The 18257-nt window shown below is 41.3% G+C and overlaps 1 protein-coding gene across 1 annotated transcript in view; it reads right to left on the bottom strand.

Moving 5' to 3' along the window:
• Positions 1–5874: 5874 nt before the first annotated feature.
• SLC28A1 (solute carrier family 28 member 1) overlaps positions 5875–18257 on the bottom strand; it is a 44482-nt gene continuing 32099 nt past the window's right edge. Inside the window, exons 10-17 of the mRNA XM_036735713.1 lie at positions 17221–17346; positions 15003–15133; positions 12865–13033; positions 11585–11782; positions 8050–8131; positions 6770–6868; positions 6418–6529; positions 5875–5986 (exon numbers count right to left, since the gene is read on the bottom strand). Coding sequence (XP_036591608.1) covers positions 5875–5986; positions 6418–6529; positions 6770–6868; positions 8050–8131; positions 11585–11782; positions 12865–13033; positions 15003–15133; positions 17221–17346 — 1029 coding nt within the window. The remainder of the gene's footprint in view (positions 5987–6417; positions 6530–6769; positions 6869–8049; positions 8132–11584; positions 11783–12864; positions 13034–15002; positions 15134–17220; positions 17347–18257) is intronic.

Raw genomic sequence — 18257 nt, 5'->3', positions numbered from 1 at the left:
CACTAATGACTAAGGGATCGAAGGGCTTGGAATATGATATTCCGGAGGTCAAGAGAGCTGGGATTAAAACCAAGAATCACCTACCAAGCAAAACTGAGTATAATAGTTCAGGGCAAAAAAAAAATGGATTTTCAATGAAACAGAAGACTTTCAAACATTCTTGATGAAAAGACCAGAGCCGAATAGAAAATTTGACTTTCAAATACAAGAATCAAGAGAAGCATGAAAAGAGAGAGAGAGACAGACAGACAGAGGGCACAGGGTGAGTTGAATAGAAGGGATGATATCTAAAAAAATAAAATTAAGGGGTGAGAGAGGAATATATTGGGAGAAAGAGAAAGAGAGAGAGAGAATGGGGTAAATTATCTCACATAAAAGTGGCAAGAAAAACTGTTATAATGGAAGGGAAGAGTGGGGAGGTGAAAAGGAACAAGTGAATCTTGCTCTCATCGGATTTGGCTTAAGGAGGGAATAACATACACACTCAATTGGGTATCTTACCCTACAAGAAAGTAGGGAGGAAGGGGACAAGGGGCAGCGAGGATGATAGAAGGGAGGACAGATTGGGAGAGGAGGTAGTCAAAAACAAACACTTTTGAAAAGGGACAGGGCCAAAGGAGAAAATTAAATAAAGGGGGACAGGACAGGATGGAGGAAAGTCTTTCACAACATGACTATTATGGAAGTGTTTTGCATAATGATGCATGTATAACCTATATTGAATTGCTTGCCTTCTTAAGGAGGGTGGGTGGGGAGGAAAGAAAGGAAAGAATTTGGAACTCAAAGTTCTAAAAACAAATGTTTAAAAAATTGTTTTTACATGCAACTGGGAAATAAGATATACAGGCAATGGGGTATAGATATCTATCTAGCCCTACAAGAAATTAAGGGGGAAGGGGATAAGGGGGGGGGGAGTGGGATGATAGAAAGGAGGGCAGAGTGGGGAAAGGGGCAATCAGAATATGCCATCTTGGGGTGGGGAGAGGGTGGAGATGGGGAGAAAATTTGTAACTCAAAATCTTGTGGAAATGAATGTTGAAAACTAAAAATAAATATTTTTTAAAAGGAGTATTGTATGTGCAACCATGAATATAACTATTTAGAGGTAGCTTTTTGTTTTTCTAAAGTATATGTTAAATTCAACATGTTAGTTCCAAAAACTATCTTCTTGTTGGTATTTTCCCCCAAATTCCTCCTTCTGTTGTCCTCTGTGCATTTTTAAATCATTTATACTATTTTTAAATTTCCTTTACAATAAGTTAGTATAGTCACACAAAATAGATTGCCATTTTGGCCATGTCCAAATATATGCCTCATTCTGCATCTCTAGCTCATCATCTTTCTGTCAAGAGGTAGATAGCATGGTTAATCCTTGTTTTAGAGTTGCGTTTGGTCATTTCATTGATCGGAGTTTGAAAGTCTTTCAAAGTTGTTTTTCTTTACATTGTTGTTGTCTTTATATAAATTGTTTTCCCAGTTCTGTTCACTTCATCTACATCAGTTCAAGGAAATGTTCATGGGTTTCTCTAAATCTATCCCTTTTATTATTTCTTATAGCATAGTAGTATTCCATTACATTCGTATATTATAATTTCTTCAGATTTTCCCCAATTGATGGACACTACCTTATTTTCTAGTTCTTTGCTCCGACAAAAAGTGTGATATTTTTGTTCATAGAAGTTCTTCCCCTCTTTCTTTTATCCCTTTGGAATATATGCCTACTAGTAGAGTTTGGTGACTTTGGAGATTTAATCTCAAATTGCTTTCCAGTGTGGCTGGGTCAGTTCAGTGCTGCACCAGCAGTGTATTAGTGGCCCTGTATCAGCACATTCCCTCAATACAATAGTCATTTTCCATTTTTGTCATCTTTGCCTATCTCATAGTTATGAGATAGAGCCAGAGAGTTATTTTAACTAACATTTCTCTCATTATTAGTGATTCAGAGCTTTTTATATACTTGTTAGCTTGCTTTTCTTCTCTGAACTGACTATTCATATCTTTGACCATTTTCTATATAGCAATGAATCTTGTTCTTATATCTTTGAATCATCCCTTATATATCTTGGATATCAGATTTTTTCATCAAAGAAACTTGCTGCAAAGGTGTTCCCCCCGCTCCAGTTTACCCTTCTGATTTTAAATAAATGGATTTTGTTTATGCAAAAGCTTTTCAATTTTATATAATCAAAATTGTTCATTTTATCTCCTACTATTCTCTCTATCCCCTTTTTAATGAAAAACTCTTCCTCCACACATAGTTGTGAATGGCATATTCTTCCACTGGACTCATATTAGCTCATGAGATGAGCTTTTATATCTAGGTCACATATCCAGTTGCAACTGATTGTGGCATGTGATATGAGACGTTGCTCTAAAACTAATTTCTATCAGAGTGCTTTTTGGTTTCTCAAATACAGGCTAGAAGTCCTTATTGAAGTCATCAGATTCTCTGGGTTTGTTGAATGCTATACCACTTATTTGCTTTTGGTTCTTAGATTCCTGATCTGTCCCACTGATCAGCTTTTCTATTTTTCAGCCAGTATTAAATAATTTTAATGACTTCTGTTTTGTATTATACCTAGAGAATTTGTATTGCTATGCCCCAACTTTTTTCCACTTTTTTATTATTTCCCTTGAGAATTTTTAATTTTTGCCCCTCCAAATGAATTTTATTATTTTTCTAGCTTTATGCAGTCAGCTTTTCACGGTTTGACTGCCTAACACTAAACAAGCTAATTTAAGTAATACCGTAATTTTTATTATATTAGTATGGCTTATCCAAGAGCAATTAATATATCTCAATTATTTAGGTGTATATTTCTGTAAAAAATATTTTATAGTTGTATTCACATAATTCCTCTCCATGTCTTGGAAAATGGGTACCCAAATATTTTATACATTCTGTAGTTATTTTGAATGGAATTTCTCTTTCTAGTTCTTTCTGCTAGGGTTTGTTGGTAATATGGAAAGACTGGTGTTTTGTATGGGTTTATTCTATAGTTTGCTACCTTGCTAAAGTTATTGTTTCAATTTTTTAGTTGAACCTTTAGGTTTCTCTAGGTAGATCAGCATATCATCCTCAAAAAGTAATAATTTTGTTTCCTCCTTGCTATGCTTGTTTCCTCGATTTATTATTCTTGTTCTATGACAATAGCAATAAGATATCTACTAGTTTTTCAAATAGCAATGGTTATAGCAGACATCCTTGCTTTACCTCTGATATTATTAGAAAGGCTACTAGCATTTCTCTAATACATTTGTTGCTAGCTCTTGGCTTGAGATAAAAACTACTTATCACATTAAGGAAACTTTTTTTGCTTTAAATAGTATTTTGTTTTTCCCATAATTACAAATCAAGAAAATTTTTAGCATTCATTTTTATAAGATTTTGAGTTCCAAATTTTTCTCCCTCTTTCCCACCCCTCTTCTGAAGACAATAGGCAGTTTGATATAGTTTAGACATATGCTATCATGTAAAACATATTTCCAAAAGTAAAAAAAAAAACACAAGAAAAAAATAAAGTTAGTAAAAAAAAATGCTTTGATCTGCATTCAGAGTCCATCAGTTCTTTATCTGTTCATTTCACATGGGTACAAGTCTTTCCAGGTTGCCCTTTACTCTGTGTGTGTGTGTGTGTGTGTGTGTGTGTGTGTGTGTCTTCTTCAAGTGTGTTTCTTGTAAGCAACATATTGTAGGATACTGGTTTTTGATCCACTTTGCTATCTGCTTCCAATTTTGGGGAGAGTTCATCCCATTCACATTCACCATTAAGATTACTACCTGTGGATTTCCCTCCATCCTATTCTTCCTCCTGTTTATTCTCTCTCTCTTTTTCACCTTTTCTCATATCACCAATGTTTTACTTCTGTCTACCACCTCCCCTGATCTGCCCTCCCTTCTGTCAGTCCCCACTATTTAATCTTTATTTAATCTCCTCCCCTCCTACTTCTCTGTTGGGTAAGATAGATTTCTATATTTATCTGATTGTGTGTATTATTCCCTCTTTGAGCCAGTACTGATGAGAGTAAGGTTCAAGCAATACACATCACCCCCCCCCATCTTCTCCTCCACTGTAATAGGTCTTTATACCTATTACCTCTTTATGTGAGATAATTTATCCCATTCTACCTCTCCCTTCCTTCTGCACCCATTTTACTGCTCTTTCTCATCTCTAATATATTTTTGTCATTACTTCAAATACACCTTATGCTCATACCCTCTCTATGTTTATTCCTTCTATCTGTACTGTTAGTAATATAATTTTTTAAAGAGTTACAAGTATCATCTTCCTGTGTAGGGATATAAATGGTTTAGCTCTATTGAATCCTTTCTCTTTTCTTTTCCCTTTTTACCTGTTTATGCTTCTCTCGGGTCTTTCTATTGGAGGTAAAATTTTTGGTTTAATTCTGGTCTTCTCCTTATAAAGACATGAAATCCTTCTGTTTCACTGAATGACCATTTTTTCCTCTTGATATATTATGCTTAATTTTGCCAGGTAAGTGATTCTTGGTTGTAGTCCTAGCTCCTTTGCCCTCAGGAATATCATGTTCCATTACCCCCAATCCTTTAATGTTGCAGCTGCTAAGTCCCATGTAATCCTGATTGTGGCTCCCCAATATTTGAATTGTTTCTTTCTGGCCATGTGCAGTACTTTTTACTTGACCTGATAGTTCTGAAATTTGGCTATAATGTTCTTTATTTTGAGATCTCTTTGGTGAGGCGATTGGTGGATTCTTCCAGTGCCTATTTTGCCCTCTGGTTCCAAGACAACAGGGCAGTTTTCCTTGATAATATCTTGAAAGATGCTGTCTAGGTCCTCCTTTTGACTATGACTTTCAGGTAATCCAATGATTCCGATATTATCTCTCCTGAATCTATTTTCCAGGTCAATTGTTTTTCCCATGAGGTATTTTACATTTTCTTCCATTTTTTCATTCTTTTAAATTTGATTCATTCATGATTTCTCAAACATTAGCTTCCACTTGCCCAATTCTAACCTTTAAAGTGTTATTTTCCTCAATTAGCTTCGTATTTTCCTTTCCATTTGGCCAATAATACTCTTTAAGGAGTTGTTTTCTCCAGTGGATTTTTTTATCTCTTTTTCCATTTGGCCAGTTCTACTTTTTAAGCAGTTTTCCAAGCTATTGAGTCTTTTTTCACAATTCTCTCACATTACTCTCATTTCTTTTCCCCATTTTTCTTCTACCTGTCTTACATGATTTTAGAGCTCTTTTTTGAGCTCTTCCATGAGTTCTTTCTGGGCTTGAGATGACTTCCTGTTTTTCTTTGGGATTTTACCAATAGGTGTTTTGATATTGTTGTCCTCTTCTGAGTTTGTGTCTTGGTCTTCCCTGTAACCATAATAACTTCCCATGGTCATTCTTCTTATAATTGTATCATAGAAAGAATTGGGTAGCATTCCATCAAATTCTACTTTCACAAGAAGATTATTTAATATTAGAATTGGTTGTTCTTTGCATGTTTGATAGAATTCATTTGTAAAGCCATATGGTCCTGATCATTTTTTCTTTGGGAGTTATTTATGGCTTGATTCTTTTTTTTCTGAGATTGCATTATTTAAATTCTCTATCTTGTTCTGTTAACCTTAGTATTTCAAGTCCCTTATTTTACAGAAGAGGGATCTGAGGCCCTGAGATTTTAAGTGATTTTAATTATTCTATAATTGGGCCTAGAGTCCTAATCTCCCAACTCCCAGGCCAACATTTTTCCACTATGCCATGGGACATTTTAAGTGTGCAGTTGAATGTTAACCCACTGAAGCTGACTGGGAGCTAAGTGGAAACTAGAAAAAATAAGAAGGGAGGTTGGAAGGTAGGAAGTTTTCCTCTCTGGAAAGAAAGTGGACACCCATGCTATACACAGGCAGGATGGTTGTAAAGTCTGCAGCAATTGATCAACATCTCTGGGCTAAACTCCATCCTGGAGCCAGCGAAGGCAGGGGAACTGGTACCCATGAGTTCCATGCTGAAAAAGGAAAGTCAGGATTTATCTAGAATGATGCTCAGAAGCCATCAGGCAAGGGGCTGAAGTCCATACCCTGCTGACAAGTAGCATGACTGTAGCTGCCCCCTTTCTCCCTCACTCTGGTCCTATAGTAAGTTTTCCCATTGCCTGACTCCCACCCATCAATACCATGATCCTCCAAATCCACTACCTCCCTTCCCTGCACGCGCTGCAGCAAACACAGAGACTGCTGAGGAAAGGGAAAGAAGAGAAAGAATAAATTTACTAGATTACATCAGCCACCCCTTTATACTTTCTAATTCTTACCAGTACACCTGTCCCTAGAGCCTTTACTTTTCACCATTCATACTGACCTATGCTCCCAATGGCATCACTCCCTCCCCCTTAAATCTCACCCCAAAATGGCCTTATAAAGGCCCCAGTAACCTCACCTCTGGAAGACCTGCTTACAACACATATAGGTGTCATAGCTGCTGTTGGTGAAACTTGTGTTGAGGAAGGAGAAACAGTTGACTTCTGCCCCTCTGGGCACATAAAGGATTCCTGGGTAAAGAAGTTGAAGAAGCGGCTAAGTTGTGTCTCATAGGACCAGGATCCCAGGATCTTTGGAGTGAAAACTTCAACCACTGTGCCCTAGGAGAATTAAGCTGACCCCTCATGGGAGGGAGTAGATGGATTGGGGCAGTATTCCAGGGCAGAGTCCTCCCACCAAGGTACAGAAAGGGATTCTGATCAGATTATTCCATTTCCATTAAGACAGGAGGCTGTAGAGAGGTATCTTACCTGCCACACAGGCATTGACCAGGGATACACAGGCACCAGTCAGTAGAGCACTCAGAATAATCTTGGAGAACTCACTCTTCCGATGGGGAACCATTGAGGCTACAGACAACAAGAAGAGAGCAGGGGCAAAACATGAGTCCCCCTCCCTGCCAGGGACCCAGTAATCCAAGGTTGGTGTGTACTTCCAATCACCTTAGTTATACCTGCTGACCCCTCACTCCAGAAACAAAGTAAGCATGCTTCCAGTTCTGAAAAATTGGAAGGAAGTAAATGTTGCCTATAACGTTGTCTTGTGGTTCAATGTTCCTTCCTTGACTTAGTTTTAACCTGTAGTCTAGACCATAACTTCCATGAGAGCAGGGACTATGTTTTACCTAAACTCTGTATCTTCCTCAGTGCCCTGCACACTTTTTCCTTAAAATTTTTTTTTGAATGAATGGACTCTCTATGCTACAAAGGAAAGCCTCATCTCACAGGCTTTACTGAAACTGGCCTATAAACCTAAAATATAAGAGAAGGCTCAGACGAGTACAATCTCAGAGACTGCGCCCCTTGAGATCACCCCTAATATTCTGATCTGGGACTTATAGTAACTTCTACTTTCCACTGTCAACCCCTACTGTCCAGGGAGAATTTTAGACAATTCAGTCTTTCCAAACCCATTCAAGAAATAATCCATATAACAGTACCCCATCCCTCCTGAGTTGATGGGTATTCTTTCTTTCACATTCAGATTCTTTCAGATGGTCATTATATTCCACCGCAGCTGATGTGTGACAATACCACCCCATACAAAGTTTATACAAAGCCACTCTCTTTGAGTCTTTGTGGCCTTCTCTCCTATCCTTATCAAAAGCAAGTATTGTGCTGGTAAACACAGCGCCTCCCCCCCAAACTAGATGTGGAGAGCCTGGCATCATATGGCCCCAAAGATATACTATAATACCATCCCTGCCCCTCCATGGCAGAGGCCTAGAGAGCCAAGATGCCAGCCGCCTTGGGAGTCAATCTCAAACTTCAATTGCATGAATCAATCATAGAATCGTAGAAACTAAGATTCGTAGAATGTCAGAACTGGGAAGGACCTTAGAGATCATCTCTAATCTCATTTTATAGACGTGGAAACTGAGGCCTAGAAAGGTTAAGGGACACAAAGGTCACAAGGTCACAAATCTAATTAGTAACAGAGCTGGGAATAGAACCCAAGTCTCCTGTGCCTGATTCACTTAAAAGCTAATGTTATTTCAAATGCTGACTTAGAGCATACTATAGGGACTTACTTAGACCTCCCAGCATGATACCAATGGAGTTGAAATTGGCAAATCCACAGAGAGCAAATGTTGTGATAACTTCTGCTCTGAGCTGAAAAACAAATGAAACATGTGATGGAAAAACCCTAGAGGTGACCTGATCCCTACTGTGCAATACTGTCCTGACTCTGGCTTCTCTTCTACTGCTTGGAGTCCTGTGGTCCACAGTCCCAAGGAGCTTTAGCCATGGTCCCTCTAGGACTCCATAAGTGACACTTTCCTGTGACTGCCTACCATCTTGGCATAGCATACAGAACTACCACTAGTAGACTTCTCACCATGGCCTTCCAAGTTCACCACCAACTGGCCCCTCATCTCAATCCATGTCTCCTATGCTTTCTTTGCTTCTGTCTTCAGTCTCCTATCTCTTTTAGCCAAAGTTGTGCCATCTAAATGAACCAATTTCATTCTTTTGCCATGCCACATTACTGGCCTCCTTGAATTCAGTTCTAAGACCCACAACATCTAGAAAGCCTTCCTAGATTAACTCAGCCTATTTGCCAGCCCATTTCACGAGACCTGCTTCTGAATCCTGGTCCTGACACTTATTAACCTTGTGACTCTTGGTCAATTTACCACCCTGAGTCTCGAGGTTCAAAAATACTTGAACTGTCTTCCTTATAGGACTATTGTAAAGATCACATGAAATGATACCTATGAAAATAGTTTGCAACCATAAAATATTATGTATGTAAAAGGGATTATTATCACTAGATTAGATAATTATTAGGTTGTTGTATAGATTATATTCTCTTAAAAGGATTTATGTCTTTGTTATTTCTACACAGTAGTCAATGTCCAACCACTGGCTGTTGACTAAGTCCCCTTAATACATTTTTTTAGTTTTATATTGCTACATTTCAGTTGTCAGTATGATCATGTACTCTTTGTTATTCAGTCATTTCAGTCATGTCTGACTCTTTGTGACCACATTTGGGGTTTTCTTGGCAAAGATACTGCAGCAGTTTACCATTTCCTTTTCTAGCTCATTTTACAGATGAGATAACTGAGGCAAAAGGGGTTAAATGGCTTGCCCAAGGTCACATAACTATTAACAGGGTTAAGTGACTTGCCCAGGGTAACGTAGCAAGTAAGCGTCCGAGGCTAGATTTGAATTCAGGTCTTCCTTACTCCAGGCCTGGTGCTCTATCCACCATGCCACCTAGCTGCCCAATTATGTACTCTATTTGAGGATAAATTCCTTGAAAGCAAAGACTGCATCTGTTCTTTGATGTGTATACCAAGCAACCAGCTTCCAACTTTATACCTTGTTTGCGTGGGGGGAGTGGGGTGTGGCAGGGGTATGCCGGTAAATGTTTAAGTGGCAGAGAGAAATGTTTGCACACATACTACATTTAAGTTTCATCTGCTTTATGAAAACTTTAAGTCACTCTAGACCAATGGTGTCAAACTCAAATAGAAGAGGATGCCTCAAAACCATATGTAAGTATCCCTGTAGACTGAATATTGACTTAGAAAATGACATATTAACACTACCTGTGTTTTAGTGAATTTTTGATTGTTTTGTGAAATATTTCCCAATTATATTTTAATCTGGTTTGAGTTGCACTCCAGAGTGTTGTGGGTCAGGTGTGCATAATCAAACAACAGATCAAGCCCTGATTTGTGGCCATTGCTGAGATGTAAATGCCTACACTGAAGAAGGAACAATTTGCTCTTGTATGTCAGTTAGAGATGACTCCAGCACACCTCTGGGTTGGTTTGTTTGTTTCCCAGGAGGGAATGAATCCCCAACCAAGATGTGGCTCAGCAACTTAAGACTGTGAGCCAAAGTCCCAGGCAAGGAGGCATTAGCATTCTCAGCTGCCTCAGTCGCCTCTCCCCAAACCCACTCAAGATTTTTCTCCTTTGCTGGCTTCTTCAGGTCACTCAGATCCTCTGTCCTGGCAGCTTTGTAGACAATCCCTTTTCTCCTTAACAAAATAAGGAGGAAGCAAGGAAAAGGAACCAAGGTTGGGTGAAAAGCAGTGTGACCTGGTGGAAAGGTGGCAGATTTAGTAACTCAGGGGTCCAGGGGCCAAGAACCTACTCTGCTCCTTAACCAGGTATATGTAATCTTGGGCAAGCCATTCCACTCTTCTGGGTCTCAGTCTCCACATCTGTAAAATCAGGGAGTTATACCCTGGGGCTTCTAAAATCTCTTCCGGTTCTTGATCCTCTAAATTGATTCATGTGCCTGGCTTTAACCAAGGTCAGAAATCTGTGTTTCCTGGGCTTTTGTATTTGTTTTTTTCTTCCTTTTCTTGCTCAGTAAAATTTTCCTTTTGAGACATCTCTCCTTACCTCCAACTCCTTTGCAAAGGATGGGGCAAGGGGGTCCACAAGTGTGGAACATTGTATATATAAGCAAAGTTTTTTCAATGTGTTGATAGATTTTGCTGGTTTTTTAAATCTTCTTTCCCTTTCTACTTTTTAAATTCTGTTTTTATAAGGGATGACTTTCTGGGAGGGAGAAAGCAAGGGATACAGGAAGAAATTTAGATGATTTAAAAACAAATTATCAGTTGAAAAAAATTTTTAAACCTTCCTTTTGGAAGATTCTAACTGTCTCAGCTAAGTCAAAGGGAGAGAAATGTTTCCGTTCCTTATTTACACAAAAGATCCAGAAAGATCAAGAGTACCCAGAAAGACCAGGTAAGGAGGAGTTTGTATCTTGTACCTGGCCTGGTGTTTATGAAGCTAAGACATAAAGAAAGGGGAAAATTCAGATGGCTAAGTGAGGCCCTCAATCTCTTCCTCCCTGACATCTTCCCCTCACATAGCTTAGACCTTCAGAGGCAGAGGAACGTGAAAATATACACATGGTCTCTTTTCCAAGACTGTAGCTAGGACCCTAAAGGTGCAGTGAGAGCAGCCAGGCAGTGAGTGCAGGGGCCAAGGCAGAAGGCAAATGTATTTGAGTATAGAGAAAATAGCAATGTTTCCCTGGAGGAGCCTGGCCTTGAGATCAGACAAGGAGATGACCTCCCAACTAGGAGCCTAAGGGACCTCAGTAGTGACACAGAACCAGAGCAATAAGGAAAGATCTGGGTCTTCACTTAAGGTCGGGAGTGGAAGAGGGGAACCAGAGGACTGCCAAACACTAATTAAATGCCTCAGGCAGAAATAGCCCCAGTTATCTAGAAACAACAGCTAAACCAAGACAAGTAGGCAGTGGCACAACAATAATACAACAGAAAATAATACTAATATGGAACACATGGCATTTTCTAATTTGCAAAACACTTTCACATAAATTAACAACAATAATAGCTATAATTACATAGCTCCTCAAACTTCTCATTTGATCCTTAAAACAACCCATTAAGAAAGGTGCTAATGCCCATTTTTCAGATAAGGAAAGTGAGGTTCATAGAAAGAAGGCATTGTGCCTAAGGTCACCCAATGAGTTAGTAGCTCAGTTGCCCTTATCCCTAGTCCTTTGACTTTGCCCCTCTACCCCATTGCCCAAGTACCATGGTCACAGCCTGCCCACGTCACTTACAGAAATCCACTGTTTCTTGTCTCCAATCCATTCTTCGACTCCTTCTAGTCGCCTGTTCTTGTACTTGGACAGCTCCTGATAAGCCACAAATTCGTTCAGAAACAGCTTGATGCCCAGCATTTCAGCCACTATTGGACAATCTTCCCAGGCTACTCCCAGCATGAACGCCACGGGACGCAAAACGTAAGAGCAGATGAGCTAGAAGGCAGATCCGTGACAGGAAGGGTTCATGGCAGGGACTAGGCGTCTGCCCACCCTAGCATGCCCCTCAAGAGGTGACCTATCCTAAGAAGTAGGAACGAGAAAAACACGGGGACACATCCCAGGTCCTGTTGGGGCCCATCAGCTACCTTAGACTAGGGGGATCACAACTCTCATTTATGTACCACCATAGGGCTTACCAAGTACCTTCCTCAAATAGCCCTCTGAGATATAACAGGCAGTGTAAATCACAGAACTTTAGAGTTGTACGGGACCTCAGAACTTATCTAGTTCAATCCACACCTGAAAAAGAATCCCTACTACATACACCCCAAAAGTGGTCGCTCAGCCTCAGCTCGAGATCTCCAATGAGAGGGAATCCGCTATCTCCTGTGTCACCACTCTCCTTTTAGAGAGTGCTAACTACCGTTTATAATAATATTAATAGTAGCTAACATTTATATAGGACTTCTTCTGTGCCAGGCACTCAGCCAAGCACTTTACAAATATCATCTCATTTGTTTGTCACAACAACCCCCTGAGGGAGGTGCTATTATCATCCCCATTTTACAGATGCAGCATTTTAACAACTGAGGCAAAAACAGGTGAAGTAATTTGCCCAACCTTACACAGTTAGTAAGTATCTGAAGCTGGATTTGAACTCAGGTCTTCCTGACTCTAACCTAGCAATCTATCCACTTTGCTACCTAGGTGCCCCATTTGTTGTAAGCTTTTCCTTACGTAAAGCCTAAATTTGCCTCTTTGCCTAAATCTGCCCACTGCCCCTGGTTCTTCTCTCTAGGGTCAAACAGAACAAATTTAAAACTGTCTTCCACATATTATTACTGCCATGTAATGGGTGGGGTGACAAGGTCAGAGGAGTAAACAGCTTACTTGTGGTTACCCAGGCTAGTTGTCCTACCCCCAAGTCCTCCGTCACTGATACCACCTGGACTGAGGTCTTCAGCACTGCACTCAGGTACTGGTAGGGACTTGGGGCCCCTGCCCAGTTCTGATCAACCCTTAAACACATGCCAGGAAAACTGGCCCTTCCCCTTGATAGCTAAGGGTGTTGTTACCTGGAAACTGAGTTCTTGGATGTCCACCATCTCCCCCAGCCAGGAAAGAGCAGCATTAATGAAGGCTGACGCAGCCAAGAAGGCAATCAGGTTGGTGGCAATGTTTGCAACGACCCCCACAGAGAGGGAAGCTCCACTAGTGGCAGCTTCCAAAAGGTTCTGAGCCTCCCTGCATTCATGTCAAGAATTATCATTAATTAAAAAAAACAGAATTATCATTAATAACCAGTCTCCAACAATTAGTAGAGGCTTCTGACTGTGTACCCAAGCTGTAACTCAAATCCGAGGGTCAGGAAAAAGCCTTACTTAGAAGGGGACGGGGACACAATACCAGTGGGAACGGGCATTACGGACCCTGTCTGTCTTAAAACTTCAGACACTCAAGAAAGAAAAATAGGGTAGAGAGGATTAGAGAAAGGAAGGCTGAGATGTCCCCAGGGTAAGGAGTTACTTGTAGAAGGTCCAGAGGTGAGAGTAGAAAGAAGATAATGGAAATGAAACAAAAAAGAATGGACATTATGATAATACATATCATAGAATATTAGAGCTGAGAGAAGGACTTTAGAATCTATCTGGTCCAATCTCCACATTTTACAGAGGAATGATCTGGAGCCCATAAAGGCCAAATGACTTACCCAAGGTCATATGGCTATAAAAGGCAGAGCTGGGACTAGAACCCAAATCTCCTGACACATCTCCAGTGAGCTTTCCACTACATCACACTGACTCTCATGAGTAAGAAATAAATGTGGGATAGTGGATCTGGAGTCCAAGAGGCATGAGTTCAAATCTTGACTCATTCACTTACTAAATATGTGGCCCTGGCCAAATCATTTAATCTCTAGATGCTTATGTAAAATGTGAATATTCATAGCTGTACCACCTATCTTATAGAGTCACTGTGAGACTCAGCCGAGATCGTGAGATGTCTCCTAAACTATGGAGAGCTTCACGATTGTCAGCAAGCACTATGGTCACTGTCACAGGACCTCAGGACCATAGACCTCGATCTGGAAGAGACTTTAAGAGGCAACCTGGCTCAATGCCCTCATTTTAATCATGAGGCAAATGAAGCACAGAGAGGTTAAGTGACTCATCCAAAGTTACAGAGCCAGGATCCAAACACAAGTCCCATCATCTCAAGCTCAGGGCTCCTTTCATTGGCCCCCTGCTGCCCTCAAGGAACCTGGGCAGTGAGAATAAGAAATTAAACATGTAGAAGAAACAACCTGAAAATCAGAGAAATAGAGAAAAATTTTGAAAGAGGAACTTCAGCCCACAGAAGAGAATTAGCATTCATAGGGTTAGTAAGAGACAGCAGCTAGGGAAGGGACAGTGGGACAACACGTTGGCCATGGCATTGTGATACCTGAGTAGCCAGCTATTGCTAAAAAACCCTGCCCCCAGCCCCTAATTGCAAACTCCAGTCTGCATATAAAAAACGGACTGAGTTCCTGCCATTCGACAAGGGGCCTGGGCCCCTAAGACTCTTCTAAGGAATGTGAGCTAATTACCAGGAAAAAAATCTAATGCCTAACAACCTTCCTCTGGCAGAGTGGGCTCAGAGATGTCTCTATCTTATATCAACAGACTGAGCTAAATATCTCTCAGTCTGTCCATGGCCATTAAGGATGGAAGCCTTGACCCTAGACATTATCGTGAATTATATGACTTTTGCCTTATCTTGAGCCTTCCTAGCTTCAAGAGTTATGGCAAAAGTTGGAGACAGAGATCTTGGGTTGTAATTCCAATTGACACTTTGTCAACTATCTGATATGTTGTATTTATAATCTATTCAGGAGGTTCCTCTATTGTATCATGGTCATAAAAGGTGAAATAACACAGGCTTGCTGAGTCTGCAAAGTAACATATGTAAACTTCAAGAGATAATTAAGCACTGAATCCTGTATTGTCTATATAAACTACCCTCTCGCTTCAAACGTGGTCATTTGATTTGGGAATTTCCCCGAATGACCGCCGGCTAATAAACTTCTCCATTCAAAACTTATACTCTGTGGCGTGTCTCACTCGCTTCTGGTATAACAGCATCATGATCTTTACTGCTTCCTCACTTCCTGTTCCAGCACCTGATCTCCCACCCCCAAAAACAGACACGTAGGGTCTCTAATAGGACTTACCCATAGGACAGCTTCACCCCCTCTTTACTCTTGAACTTGGATTCTTCCACTTCTGGGTAGACGAGTTTGGACAGGGCCAGAGCACAGGGGGCAGCCATCACAGAAGCAGCAATCAAAGAAGCAGGGTCAATCTGCAAGGCCCAGGGTTTGGGATTAGAAATGACAGGAAGGGGCAGCTAGGTGGCGCAGAGAGTAGAGCACTGGCCCTGGAGTCAGGAGGACCTGAGTTCAAATCCAACCTCAGGCACGTGGCACATGTACTAGCTATGTGACCTTGGGTAAGTCACTTAACCCCAACTGCCCTGCCAAAAAACAAAAAAAAAAAAAAAAGAAAAGAAATGACAGAAACACCCTCGGTGTTTCCTAAGAGTGGCTGCTACAGGCAAGTCAAGGCACTCTGACTTTTGTTTTCAAGCTAGAGTGTGACATTAGTAGGAACAGCGGAGTTTGTGAAGACTGACCCAGATGCCACATTTTCTGTGTGTAACGGTCTGCTCGGCTCTCTGCCCCAATACCCTCAGGGGTGGGGAACCTGCTCTAATCTTTGTTGCTGGGATTACTTAATCTCCACCAAAAAAGTCAACCAAATCTCAGGCTAGGACCACTCCTGTCCTTAGCCAGAGAAATCATTAGGAGCCTTAGGACCGATCCTGCTCCTGGATAGAACATTAGGAGCTTCAGGTCAATATCCATCGTTCTATTAACCTTGATGCTGGCTCTTCTCTCACCTTGTGCTCCAGTCCAAAAACTGGGTTCTTATCATTCCCCCTGTTACTAGGCCCCCACCTTGGACCCCACCTGCAATAAATCATTCCCAGTCTTGTCTCCTAGATGCATGTCTGACTGACTGTCCTACACCCATTTCCTCAGCCCTAGGCTTCCAACCTTTCCACCCAAGTTCTTCTAGGTTCTAGAGCACTGACCTGAACCCCAGAGCTCCTATACTAATAGCTGGTGACTGGCCGCCTCTTCTGTCTCCCTGCCCTGAGCTGTTCCCCACTCTGGTCCATTCTAACATTGCTGCCTCATTGTGCACATGGGACTGTGTGACTCTCCCACTCAATCAACCCCAATGGCTCCCTACTGGCTTTGGGATAAAATCAGAACTCCTCTCTTTAGCTCTTGAAGGCCTTCACAATCTGGACTCACCTTGTCTCTCAGGGCTGTTTGGGCATTAGGGAGGGGATCTCACACTTATATAGCACTTATTATTTGGCCTGGCTAAGCAGTTTTTACAAATATGTTACTCATTTGATCCTTACAACAGCTCTTCTTAACAGCTGAGAAGACTGAGGCAAATAGTGGTTAAGTGACTTGCCCAGGGTCACACAGCTAATAAATATCCGAGGCTATATTTGAACTCAGGTCTTCCCAAGTTCAGGCCCATTTCTCTATCCATTGAATCACCAGCTACATTACTCTCCCTCCTGTGATCCAGCCAAATTTTTCTCTGTTGCTCACACCCTACACTCCATCTCCCATCTTTATTATATCTTTGTACTGGCTGTTTTCCATCCCTTGAATGTACTCTCTCCCTATCTCTGCGACCTGGGGCCTAATGCCAGAATCTAGGAGTTGCCTGACTGTACCTACTACCCCTGGGGGGGGCGGTCTGTCTGATTTTTAAGCCCTCACCGTGCTCAGTCTGGCCCATTTTACTTACAGCTGAGCTCAGGTTATGACGTCCTAGAGCTGGCTTCCATTTGCACTTGTAAACATGGTTTCTTACTCTGCTGGTAAGCTTAGCTGTTCTCAAACCTTACTGGGCTATTTGAACTTTTAGGGAAAGGAATTAGCTTTACAAAATTAACATGGGTTTGGATAAAAAAATAAATAAAGGTACTGGAAGCTACTTGGTGATTAAAAAAATATTAAGACAGAGACTAAGAATAATATTAAAATTGAGGAAAAAAACTTGCCTAGATAAAAATAGATTTAAGAGACTTTGAGACTGCTCTAGCAAAGCTGCTGGCTAGACGCGGAAATTCAATCATGACATCTAGTCACAGGGCTTGAGACATCAGGTGTTATGTGTTGCAAACAAAATGTACAGTCATCGAATGGGCCCCTTGAGAAGGCCCAGCTTGCTAGGACCTGCCATAGTTTGTACTGTACTGTCAGAGCCTCTGAGAATCAGGATCACCTTTCCACTGCAATGAGGCATCAGAGCAGGACTTTATTGGAAAGGCATTGTCAGGGCTGAGAGGGTTGAGCTTACCCCAAAGGAGATATAGGCTCCCAATAAGCTGCCCGCGATGGTGGCATAGCCTCCTGTTATAACAACGTGAATTTCAGAGAGCGTCATATCTGCGAGGTACGGCCGGATCAGCAGAGGAGCTTCTGTCTACAAACCAGGCAAAGATGTTTAGCCTCCAGGAACTGGAGCAGACCAGGAATCTTGTGGCAAAATAGAGAATCCTCATCCTGAAGAGGGAAATGGGAACTGACAACAAGGCATTAGGTACATAGAACAGGGCTTGAGGGAAAGAGCCTTCCTAAGGAAGAAGGGAAAATCCAAATGTGGTAAGAAAGAACCAATGGAGTTCAGTGCTTTGCCCCCAGCCCCATGGCACCAGAAAGCAGATGAATCTTTTTTTATGTATGTCATGGACCCCTTTGACAATCTGGTGAAGCCTATGGATCCCTTCTCAAAATAATGTTTTTAAATAATGGAAAGAAATACTAAGCTTCAGTTACAGATTAGTGAAAACAAAAATATAATTTTTTTCCCATTCAAGTTCTTGGGTTCTCCTGAAATCTCTCCACCAATCAATCCTTTGGGGCTCTCTGGAGCCCAAGTTCAGAACTCCTGCCTATAAAGGCACTGAGGTATCTGGACAGTGAGTTGTAGCGGCCATCACAACACAAGGAGAGTGTCAGGAGATTGAGATGCTACAGAGCTAGAAGGAGAAAAAAGACAAAAAGTATCGATTACTGTTTACGATGAGTGATCACCTCCATGACTCTTGTGATGGAGAGAGCAATCCTGGAAGAAGGGCAGGGGAAGTGATTGTCATTCCATGGGGCATATTACAGGGTGTTCAGGAAGATTTCTGGTCTATGGTGGAGAGAAGTGGGTATGAAGCCAGCTTAGACGCAAGAACACCAGAATGTGATAGGCGTGCCAGTAGTGCCAGTGGTTGTGGTGAGTTGTGCATTTCAGGAGAAGAGTAATGAGTGAGTAGAAAAAATGAGACACTTTGGAAAAAACTACTTTCCTTGTTTGGCCACTGTGGTGTTCCACAGAGTCCTCCT

Source organism: Trichosurus vulpecula, chromosome 8, assembly GCF_011100635.1.
Source record: "Trichosurus vulpecula isolate mTriVul1 chromosome 8, mTriVul1.pri, whole genome shotgun sequence".
Taxonomy (NCBI): Eukaryota; Metazoa; Chordata; class Mammalia; order Diprotodontia; family Phalangeridae; genus Trichosurus; species Trichosurus vulpecula.
This window is presented reverse-complemented; position numbering and strand designations above follow the sequence as displayed.